At 38.3% G+C, this 12,244-nt stretch overlaps 1 protein-coding gene across 1 annotated transcript; it reads right to left on the bottom strand.

Moving 5' to 3' along the window:
- Positions 1–240: 240 nt before the first annotated feature.
- Positions 241–11,144, bottom strand: LOC121385742 (kin of IRRE-like protein 1). The gene is made up of 11 exons (XM_041516511.1): positions 10,872–11,144; positions 8,189–8,491; positions 6,910–7,206; positions 6,459–6,578; positions 6,093–6,120; positions 4,490–4,548; positions 3,438–3,551; positions 2,943–3,056; positions 2,384–2,497; positions 1,658–1,771; positions 241–889 (listed from the first exon to the last, which is right to left on the bottom strand). The coding sequence occupies exons 1-11, from the start codon at positions 11,071–11,073 to the stop codon at positions 885–887; spliced, it is 1,470 nt and encodes a 489-aa protein (XP_041372445.1). The 5' UTR covers positions 11,074–11,144; the 3' UTR covers positions 241–884.
- Positions 11,145–12,244: the final 1,100 nt, after the last annotated feature.

Raw genomic sequence — 12,244 nt, 5'->3', positions numbered from 1 at the left:
CAAATGATCGTTTTACCACTGGGCTACGTCCCGACCGAAAGTCAAACTGAAGCATGTACACTATTTTATTACTAAACGTAGGATATACCACAGAACATAGACTGCATGTTAAAGTCAAACTGAAGCATGTACACTATTTTATTACTAAACGTAGGCTATACCACAGAACATAGACTGTATGTTAATGCGCCTGAAGAGACGAAAGTAAAACTGAAGCATGTACACTATTTTATTACTAAACATAGGATATACCACAACACATAGATTGTATGTTAATGCGGCTGAAGAGACAAAAGTCAAACTGAAGCATGTACACTATTTGATTACTAAACATAGGATATACCACAACACATAGACTGTATGTTAATGCGGCTGAAGAGACGAAAGTCAAACTGAAGCATGTACACTATGTTATTACTAAACGTAGGATATACCACAGAACATAGAGTGTTTGTTAAAGTCAAACTGAAGCAGGTACACTATTTTATTACTAAACGTAGGATATACCACAGAACATAGGCTGTATGTTAATGCAGCTTAAGAGACGAAAGTCAAACTGAAGCATGTACACTATTTTATTACTAAACGTAGGATATACCACAGAACATAGACTGTATGTTAATGCGGCTGAAGAGGGCACCTTTGACCCCCACCCCTGCTGCCTGCACTAAGAAAGCGGCGACATGAAGTCCATTGAAGTCACTGGGCATTGCCACCCATGTCGATTTTCAATCATTGCTGTGAACAGATGTCTAAAACATTCATAAAAATGTTATCTTCATCTTGCTGAGTTTTTGTAGATGTTTCCACACCATAAAATGCTGACCAAAGTGTATAGGATGATCGCTTTATAGATACTGTATCTGCGTAAATTAATGCTTCACTCATTCTGAAATAAAGAAAAAAACTACAAAACAAGGAAAACTAAAATGAACAAAACAAACAAGAATGTTGGTAGTAGTAGTAGTAGTAGTAGTAGTAGTAGTATTCATAATAATAACAACAACAAAAACAAATGGTACAATCAGGCGTGTATGAAGACATATTAGCAGGCGTGTATGAAGACATATTAGCAGGCGTGTATGAAGACATATTAGCAGGCGTGTATGAAGACATATTAGCAGACGTGTATGAAGACATATTAGCAGGCGTGTATGAAGACATATTAGCAGGGTGGTGGGTCTGGATTGTGGTGAGTGAAGGATATAGGGGGATCGGGACATGCTCCCCCGGAGAAACATTGTCTTTAGCAGGGAGAGAAGATGGGGTTTGGTCACGGAAACACCCCCCCCCCCCCCCCCCCCCCCCCCCCACACACACACACAGACAGACACTTGCACACACGTGCCTGAATTTGTTTTATATCTCCATGTTAATTTTGACTGGAAAGTACGACTTGCCAATAAAAACATATAATGCATTTTTGTTGGAAGGAGCAATTTGTAAAATGCATATACCATAATTTGACATCCAATAGCCGATATATGTTTTTATGCCGAGGTGTCGTTAAACATCTATTCTATTCTGTTCAATTCTATTCTATTTTATTCTGTTCTATTATATTCTTAAAACGTGCATAGGCCCGGGACAGAAATGAAGTAGACTAAATCCCCATTGCCCCGCACAATGCACGTCAGAATTCAAATATTAGCCTTACCTTTGATCTCGGATCTATTTTCGTAAACTTCCAGGTCGTCGTATGGTTTTTCTTGTCTGATTTCCAGTGGGGAATAATTACTGGATGCATTGGTCTCAGTAACAGATTCGTCACCTGTACAGATAATATCAGTATATTGACAACACATGCATTGGTAAGATCACCACATTAAACAAACAGTGTACTAACAGGAAAAGTATTGGAAATATCACCAGACAAAAATTACTATATTTTGACACAACAATTACTAAAACGATAACCACACTACACAGCCAGTATATTGAGACCACACATACTGGACACATTGCCTCATTCAGCAAACAGGGGCGGGACGTATCACCGTGGTAAATCGCTCGCTTGATGCGTGGTCGGTTTGGCATCGATCCCCGTCGGTAGTCCCATTAGGCTATTTCTCGTTACAGCCAGCGCATCACGACTGGTATATCAAAGGCCGTGGCATGTGCTATCCTGTCTGTGGGATGGTGCATATAAAAGATTCCTTGCTACTAATGGAAACATGTAGCTGGTTTCCTCTTTATGACTTTGTCAAAAATGACCTTATGTTTGGCATCCAATAGCCGATGATTTATAAATCAATGTGCTCTATTGGTGTTGTTAAACAAAAACAAAGCGGGTTTTTGTTTCCATTTAGCAAGCAGTGTTCTCATATGACGAGTTTTGGAAAGATCACTACGACATATGTAAGTATTCAAATATTAACCCTACCTTTGATCTCGGATCTATTTTCGTAAACTTCCAGATCGTCGAATGATGTTTCTTTTCTGATTTCCAGTGAGGTATAATGACTGGATGCATTGGTCTCAGTAACCAATTTGTCAACTGTACAAATAATATCAATAATTGTACATAAAGTGATGGTTAAACGTATGTATATATATTTTGGTTTTTACATTTCTAAGACAACCACACTATGAAATATGGCCTCACTAACCAGTTAGTATATAATAATTGACAACACGCGTATTGGGAAAATCACCACATTAAACAAGCAGTCTACTAACAGGAAAAATACGGGAAATATCACTAGACAAAAATTAATATATTTTGACACAACAATTACTAAAACGATAACCAAATGTAGCTGGTTTCCTCTTTATGACTTTGTCAAAAATGACCATATGTTTGACATCCAATAGCCGATGTTTGATAAATCAATGTGCTCTAGTGGCGTTTTTTTTGTTTTCATTTAGCAAGCAGTGTTCTCATATGAAAAGTATTGGAAAGATCACTACGACATACGTCAGTATTCAAATATTAGCCTTACCTTTGATCTCGGATCTATTTTCGTAAACTTCCAGATCGTCGAATTGTGTTTCTTTTCTGATTTCCAGTGAGGTATAATTACTGGATGCATTGGTCTCAGTAACAGATTCGTCACCTGTATAGATATTATAAATAATTGTACATACACTGATGGTTAGACTTATGTATGCATTTTGTTTTTACACGTTTAAGACAACCACACTATACAATATTACTGCACTAACCAGTCAGTATATAATGATTGACAGCACGTGTATTGGAAAGATCACAACATTAAACAAACAGTGTACTAACAGGAAAAGTACTGACAATATCACCAGACAAAAATGTATATATTTTGAAGCAACAGTTACTAAAACGATAACCAGGCTACACAATCAATATATTGACAACACACGTACTGGGCGCATTGCCTCATTAAGCAAACAGTGTAGCCATATGACAAGTATTGGAAAGATTAACACACCATATGTCAGTATTCAAATATTAGCCCTACCTTTGATCTCGGATCTATTTTCGTAAACTTCCAGATCGTCGAATGATGTTTCCTTTGTGGTTTCTAGTGAGGTATAATTACTGGATGCATTGGTCTCAGTAACAGATTCGTCACCTGTACAGATAATTACACTAATTGTACATAAACTGATGGTGAGACATACGCATATACATTTTACAAGCACTGGAAAGATCACCTCATTAAACAGTTTAATGATATGTCAAGTATTGCAAAGATCACCACACAAAAATGAGTATATTTTGATTCCACAAATACTAAAACAATAATTCCACTGTTATAGCAAGTGCTGAAAATATCCCAATAGTTTATTGACATCACAGAGCACATCCAACTAATTGCTATTGTTCATGTAAAGTGGCTAATACAATTATTATTTAGTTAATGAAATGTTTCGATTAGACAATTTTTAATAATTTCGAAATGAATACCCTACATATCTGAAAATAGTCTAAAGCAAATTTCGTTGCATTGTGACCCCTGCATCACAAATGCATGAACTATCGCAATCGGTATATTGACATCACAAGTACAGGAGGGGCGAGACGTAGGCCAGAGGTAAAGCGATCGCTTGATGCGCGGTCGGTCTGGGCTCGATCCCCGTCGGTGGGCCCATTTGGGTTATTTCTCGCTCCAGCCAGCTCACCACGACTGGTACATCAAAGGCCGTGGTATGTGATATCCTGTCTCCGGGATGGTGCATATAAAATACCCCTTGCTGCTAATCGAAAAGAGTAGACAATGAAGTGGCGACAGCGGGTTTCCTCTATCAATATCTGTGTGGTCCTTAACCATGAGTCTGACGCCATATAACTGTGAATAGCATGTGTTGAGTGCGTCGTCAAATAAAACATTTCCTTCCTTCACAAGTACAGGAAAGATCACCGCACTAAACAAAAAAATTATATTAGCATAAGAAGTATTAAAACGATGACACGTTAAACAATCAATATAATAACACCACAGGTAAAGAAAATATCACCATATTTAAAAGCATGTATTAGTAAACAGGATATGTAAGTTGGTGTACAAACCTCGATTTTGTTCAAGGTCTTCATAGACAGGGTTCTCTTGTGCTACAATACCGGACTGTCTAAAAGTAAATACAACCCAATCTCAATAGACTAAACATACAGAACTTCACATATGTTCATTTCGCTTCCTATTTATTGCACGAGTTTATTTTGCGCAAGAATATATTCCACTCGACCGCGTATGTTCTTTCGCAAAATAAACGAGTGCAATAAACAGGAAGCGAAAACAACCTATGTGAAGTTCTGGATTTATTACATACCTTCTTTTATGTTTTACAAAAACTTTTTTTTTTTAATTTAACGTCGTAACAACACTTTGTTAAATATATGACCAAAACTCCTTTCATGGATTCAGTTAACGTTAAGAAACATACTCTGCAGCAGCCTTCTGTTCTGTAATGTTTAAAATACGATATGACGCAATTTGTAAATCATATTATATGACGTTTGTAAATAAAAGGCGCTAACTGCAGTAAAAAGAAAAAGGGAATTCCCCATTTAAAAGTTTCGGTCCAGATCGCAGATATGTAAATTTAGCACATGTTTTCAGTATGCCTTTATCGCTATAGTAATATTGAATAGGTATGTAATAAATATCAGAACCACACAAGACAGACGCTAGAATTTATATATTTACAAACACCACACAGATATACGATTTACTCTCACGACGACACTAAAACCTGACAGTTATCCTTCGATAAACCTCAGAAAAGTACGTCCTTACGTAAAACAGGTCATGGAAAGGAAGGAAATGTTTTATTTAACGACGCACTCAACACATTTTTCATTTACGGTTATATGGCGTCGGACATGTGGTAGGACCACACAGATATTGAGACAGGACACCCGCTGTCGCCACTTCATGGGCTACTCTTTTCGATCAGCAGCAAAGGATTTTTTACATGCACCATCCCACAGACAAGATGGAGCATACCACAGCCTTTGTTACACCAGTTGTGGAACACTGGCTGCAACGAGAAATAGCCCAATGGGTCCACCGACGGGGATCGATCCTAGACCGACCGCGCACCAAGCGAACGCTTTACCACTTTGGCTACGTCCTGCCCGGTCATTGCAAGGATGTGACTTTAGTAATTTTATAAGGATGCGTGCGTGGTTGTGCATGCTCAATAGCGTGAAGGACATATATGTCCAGTAAAGGTTCCTGTCATATATATATAGTGAAACCTCTCAAAACCGGACCCTCTGTAAACCGGAATTCCCCCCAAAACCGGATATTTTTCACGGTCCTTTAAAAGAAAATCTAAACCGTATACCTCTTAAAACCGGACAATTTACTTGGTATCGAGGGTGTCCGGTTTAGAGGGGTATCACTATATATACACACACACATACATACATACACACACACACACACACACACACACACACACACATACATACATACATACATATATATATACACACACACACACACACACACACATTATATATAACATATTACCTTGGTGCATTATATTCAAATAAACATTTAATTAACAAATACGTTGAGAGTAGAGCATACTATTTTAATGGAAGATGTTCCAATACAAGTTTATTATCTGGAATCTTATAATTTATGTAGATTGAAATATACTACCTTTTAGTGCACCCGAATTCTGGTTTACCTTTAAAACGAAAACAAAAACAAGGTAAGAGTCAACTATATTACATGATGTTAGTAGTTCGTAAATAAAATGTGTTGAGTGCGTCGTTAAATAAATAAAAAATGTTTTGTATTTAGTACAAGTAAATATAATTATATAGAAATATTGTCATTTCAACATTGAAATAAGACCTTTAATATAATCGTATATTTCATTATTGGTGGGAAAATATCATGAAGAAGAGAAATATTAGTGTTCTGATTTGAAATGCAAACATATAAATATAAGACACATTTATATGCTCTAAGATAATTTCAATTGTCAACATCAGATTGATACGAACTATAGGCCAGACGCACCGTTTCTCATCCACCAATAGGTGTATACAATTCCACTGACGATTATCAACATTGCCGTCATTATTGTAATTCCAACACCAATGCCTGTTCCCAGTGAAGTGTCTTTTTGTGAGATTTCTTCTGAAATTAAGTATAAATATAGTAAAATAAATTAAGAACAATATTAAATCTTATGTAAAAGTTGTTGGGTATAACGTCTTTTTGCAGCATATACTCAACGAATTTTAATATGACATTCTGTCAGTTATACAGCTTATAGTCATTTGATATGAACCCTATAGCCAGCAATACGTGACCAAGATACAAATATCTGAAATTTCAAACATTCACTGATATTGTGACGTCGTGGGATTTCTAGAATGTAAAACTTTACACAGAGCGTTGTATTGTTTAGTGCATACATAATGTCTACTGACTGTGATGTGATAACTGACATAATATAGCTGCTTACCACCAGTTAGAACCTCCTGCTCGTGTGTGAATCCTTTGTACCCGTGTGTGTTATAAGCTAAAACTCGGACCAGATATCTCGCCGTTGGCTGCAGATTCGATATTAAAGATGCATGGACCTTTTTGACACCTATTTCCTCAAACACTTCAGTAAGGTTTTCCCACTGTGTCGTTCCATCAGCCCGATACTGTACTAGGAATGTCTGAGGTAGCCCTCCATTGAATTCCTCTATCCACGCCACTGCGACTGCAAGGCCGCTACCCCATACACTGACGTCAGAGGGAACGCTTGTGGGACCTATGAACCAAATAAAAAATATCACATACAGCAAAGTATTAAGAATTTTAGATAGTGCAAAACCAACAACAACAACATAACCCAGCCCAAAGCAACCCAAACCCAAACCCAGCAAAAACATAATTTTTTTTTAAAAAACACCCCAACAAAAACAACAACAAAGAAACAAAACAAAACAACAAATAAAACAACAAGAAGAACAACAAAAACGCATTGTGTCTGATGAAAGTTACCTGTAGTATGCAATAAATTGCATTTCACAAAGTTAAACCAGTTCAGCAAAATGTTTAAGTACAAAGCCACATTAAGATAAAACATTGCAAAATGATCAGTTGTTTTGTTTGTTAATAATATAATACTATTTGCTATTGTAATTATATGAACAGTATTTGCTAGGATCGTACCGGTACTCACTGTAAGTAATTATTTTATTTAAAGAAACATTTCACGACCCCCCTCCCCCCCCCCCAAAAAAAAAAAAAAAAAAAAAACAAAAAAAACAAACAGACAAACCCCCACCCCCCAAAAAAAACAACAACCCACCAAAACAAACAAAATGCAAAAACAACCACAAAAAACCAACAACAACAAACAAAACAAAATAAACAAAAACAAACAAACAAACAAACCCTCCCCACAAAACAACAACAACAACAACAAACAAACAAACCCCAAACAACAACAATAAACAAACACCCCACACCAACACCACCACCCCCCCAACAAACCCCAAACAAAACAAAAAAAACCCAGACAAACAAAACAAACAAAAAACCCCAAAGAAAACACACCAACAAGCAAACAAAATATGTAACATATATCAAACAAAAACAACCTTTTCCCAGTTGGACTTGAGGTTAAGTCGGTGGTTATGAAAATACTGCATGATTCGGTGCGGTAGGTGCAGTAATAACTTGATGCTTGTAATTCGTGTTGTATCGACAATCACCTGCTGGGACATACAACTGTAAATGATACATACCTTCTTCAATAAGTGGAAATTTTGCCAGGAAATCTCTATTTTTATCTCCATTTGACACGACCACTTGATAGATTCCAAAATCTTTCTGCTGAACATTTTTTAGTGCGAGACTTCCAGTAGCAGATACATCAGCTGTAGTTGAATTTTCTGATGTAAGATTCATTTTCGTCCCATCACTCAGTCTGTACCAGGTAAATGTGGGTGTAGGATTGGCAATCACAGATATTGTGAGTGTCACATCACCACCCACAGCTGTAACAAATCTGTCCTTGAATGGAACTCGATGGTCTCGTCGTGGTGAACCTGGAATATGTTTTTAAAATCTTTACAACTGAACATTTTTCAATGATGTCTCTATAAACAAACGTATTCTAGCAAAATTAATTTAACCGTTTAATCCGTTTCATTCAGGGACATATTATCCACATGTATATATGCAAGGCTGCTAATAGTGTACGGTCATAGCCATCTAAACATTTACCAACAATACGGTATGTCAATATATTTATTTTTAGTGTGTGTGTGGGACGAATTGCACCTCCGTCGTAGACAAATTTTGTATTATCCCCTGCATTAAGTCAAAATGTTTCATAATAGTCTGGGCGTGGGTGGGGGGGATTTCACCTGGTAGAGGAATTCATTAGTAATATACTTCTGTTGCTGAACCTCTCTAGATAAAATAGTTATTACATTTATATGTACAAATGAAACAATAATGATAATAATAATAATAATAATAATAATAATCAGAAGAAGAAGAAGAAGAAGAAAACAAAGTTTGTTTGTTTAACGACACCACTAATGCACTGATATATTAATCATTGGCTATTGGATGTCAAACATTTGGTAATTTTGACATATAGTCTTAGAGAGGAAACCCGCTACATTTTTCCATTAGCAGTGTAGTAGTGTTTGTATAAAGCGCTCCTACTGGCAGTAGCTAGTGGGAATTTTCCTATTAGCTCAGTTGGTAGAGCGCTGGACTCTCGCACTGACAGTCCGTGGTACGAATCCCCTGAGTGGAGGTTGATTTTTCTGTTACATTTGGAGCCGACGTAGGGACTGGGTGTGTTCTTAACACATGAATACAATTATAACCCAGTTAGGACCCGTAATAGGTCAACTGCCCGTGGGCCACAGCTCCGGGACGTAGCTTCACTTGAGAGGGGAGTATGTAGTAGTGTTGGTGTAAAGTGCTCCTATTGACAGTAGCTAGTGGGAATTTCCCTATTAGCTCAGTTGGTAGAGCGCTGGACTCTCGCACTGAGAGTCCGTGGTTCGAATCCCAACAGTGAAGGTTGATTTTTTTCTGTTACAGCAGCAAGGAATATTTTATATGCACTATCTCACAGATACGATAGCACATACCACAGCCTTTGATATACCAGTCGTGGTGCACTGGCTGGAACGAGAAATAACGCAATGGGCCCACCGACGGGGATCGATCCCACACCAACTGCACAGCAAGCAAGCGCTTTACCACTGGACTACATGCCACCCCAATGAAACAATATGTTCTGAAATGAGTAGAGGGGCCTCAATAAAAAAAGACTCAAACATATGCTTTCAAGTTGGAGCGGTCAATAAGGAGATCTATTATCTAGAGAGGTTCAGCAACACAAATATACTACTCATAAACAATCCACTTCCTGGTGACACGCCCCACCCATCTACATGTACGATCACACTATAAAGTTTGCTTTGTTTAACGATACCACTAGAGCACATTGATTTATTAATCATCGGCTACTGGATGTCAAATATTTGGTAATTTTGACATATACTTTTAGAGAGGAAACCCGCTACATTTTTGTCCATTAGTAGAAAAGGATCTTTTATATGCGCCATCCCACAGAAAAGATAGCACATACCAAGACCTTTGATATACCAGTCGTGGTGCACTGGCTGGGGCTAGAAATAGTCCATCGGGCCCACCGACGGGGATCGATCCCAAACCGACTGCGCATCAAGCAAGCGCTTTACGACTGGGCTGCGTCCCGCTCTCACACTATACAGAGTAAGGCGATAACGCCAATATGGTTTTTGTATTTAGTTTAAAGTGCAAAAAGGATATACTGTCCGGTAAAATATCTGATCGGGAGTGGATGTCCTCCTGTGGATGAGGCACTTAGATAGAGATTCACCGGCCTCGGCGGCGTCGTGGTTAGGTCATCGGTCTACAGGCTCGTAGGTACTGTGTTCGGATCCCGTCGAGGCATGGAATTTTTAATCCGGATACCAACTCCAAACCATGAGTGAGTGTCCGCAAGGCTCAATGGATAGGTGTAAACCACTTGCACCGACTAGTGATCTATAACTGGTTCAACAAAGGCCATGGTTTGTGCTATCCTGGCTGTGGGAAGCGCAAATAAAAGATCACTTGTTGCCTAATCGTAAAAGAGTAGCCTATGTGTCGACAGCGGGTTTCCTCTAAAAACAGTGTCAGAATGACCATATGTTTGACGTCCAATAGCCTATGATAAGATAAAAAAACAACATCAATGTGCTCTAGTGGCGTCGTTAAATAAAACAAACTTTTCTTTAGATACAGATTCAAGGAATCAACCACTAATTCACTAAATATCCACTCGACTTTGCATTGTGCAGGGTCAAGGTCGTCATCACGGATAACTGCTTTGTCATTCATCTTTAATAAACTGTATTATAGCCCCGTGTAACTTACATCTAACACTGAGCTGCACACTTTGACGGACAGAAGGTACAATGCTGTTTCTAGCTTCACACGTGTAGGGTCCTGTATCCAGACACCCAGCCTGGTTCCACGTGTACTCAGCCTGTTTAGAGTTTGTCACGTCACGCAGAATCTGTGAGTTGTTCAACAGTTTGATGTGAGATCCCGGATTACTGGTAACATTGCATCTCATATGCACGGGAGTCAATTCATCTACTGTAACATTTGTAGACTGTGAGTTCAAGGTCAGTGACGTGATTGAAGGTGGACCTGTAATAAATTAGATTCAATTTATTTATTGACAATAAGTAGTATAGATACATCAGGCCAAACAAAATACATTTCTGGTCGCTGGTCAGCGCGCGAGTCGATTTTGACCTTCACGCGTCAACATGTTTTTAATTTTATTTCCCACGATTTTTTACCGGATTTTCTTGCTATGACGTAAAACGGCATTTGGAGCCAAAATACCATCACGCATGGATTAGTACGTGAATTCTGATTTCAATTTAAATATGCCACTTATTTCGGTATCAAATATATTAACCTTTTCTGTACAATCCATGTTTTTTTGTTTTTTTAAATTGAAAAAAAGAAGAAGAAAAAAGAGCCACATCGCAGCATCAATTCTTGGACTTTATCTGACCAGAGACCAATTTTTGTGTTCGGGGAGTGGGCTTATTTGTTTCGCGTAGTCGATATACAGTTTAATATAAACGAGTGTGGCGGATTAACAGGATACTCTTAAATCAAAAACACTTGAAACACTAGACAATCGCACCAGTTACTAACAAACATGTGTACATACAAAATGTGCTTGCGGTGATTACTTGCAATGCAAAGATCATTATTCATTCATTCATTCGAACTTATTTCCTTGCTTATATCCAATTAAGGTTCAATCACGCTGTCCTAGGCACACACATGAACTATCTGGGCTGCATGTCCAGGATAGTGCCTTAGTGGTTAGTGGTTAGTGAGGGAGAAGAGAGTGTAGTGGTCTTACACCTACGCATCAAGTCGTTAAAACTCGTTCTGAGTGGGAGCCGGTACCGGGCTGCGATCCTAGTACCTACCAGTCATATGTCCGATGGCGTAATCACCGGTTATACATCGTTACCCTATCTTACTGTTGTAGAATCACTGACTGCCTCTCTGTTCATCTCAAAAGTCGCTTCTGTATATATCGGCTCACGACAAGAAAAGTTCAACTTGAACAACAAAGTATAGTCGGGTGGAAATTAAGCAATTGATTCCACGAGTCTCTATCTAGAGCATCGTCTATAGGAGGACTGAGGACAGCCACTCACGAGGAGATCCTTTACAGGACAACAGATCCTTCATATACAGCTCAAAGAGGGCTG

The sequence above is a fragment of the Gigantopelta aegis genome, chromosome 12 (assembly GCF_016097555.1).
Source record: "Gigantopelta aegis isolate Gae_Host chromosome 12, Gae_host_genome, whole genome shotgun sequence".
NCBI lineage: Eukaryota > Metazoa > Mollusca > Gastropoda > Neomphalida > Peltospiridae > Gigantopelta > Gigantopelta aegis.
The sequence above is the reverse complement of the archived record's forward strand: the minus strand, read 5'-3'. Positions and strand labels throughout refer to the sequence as shown.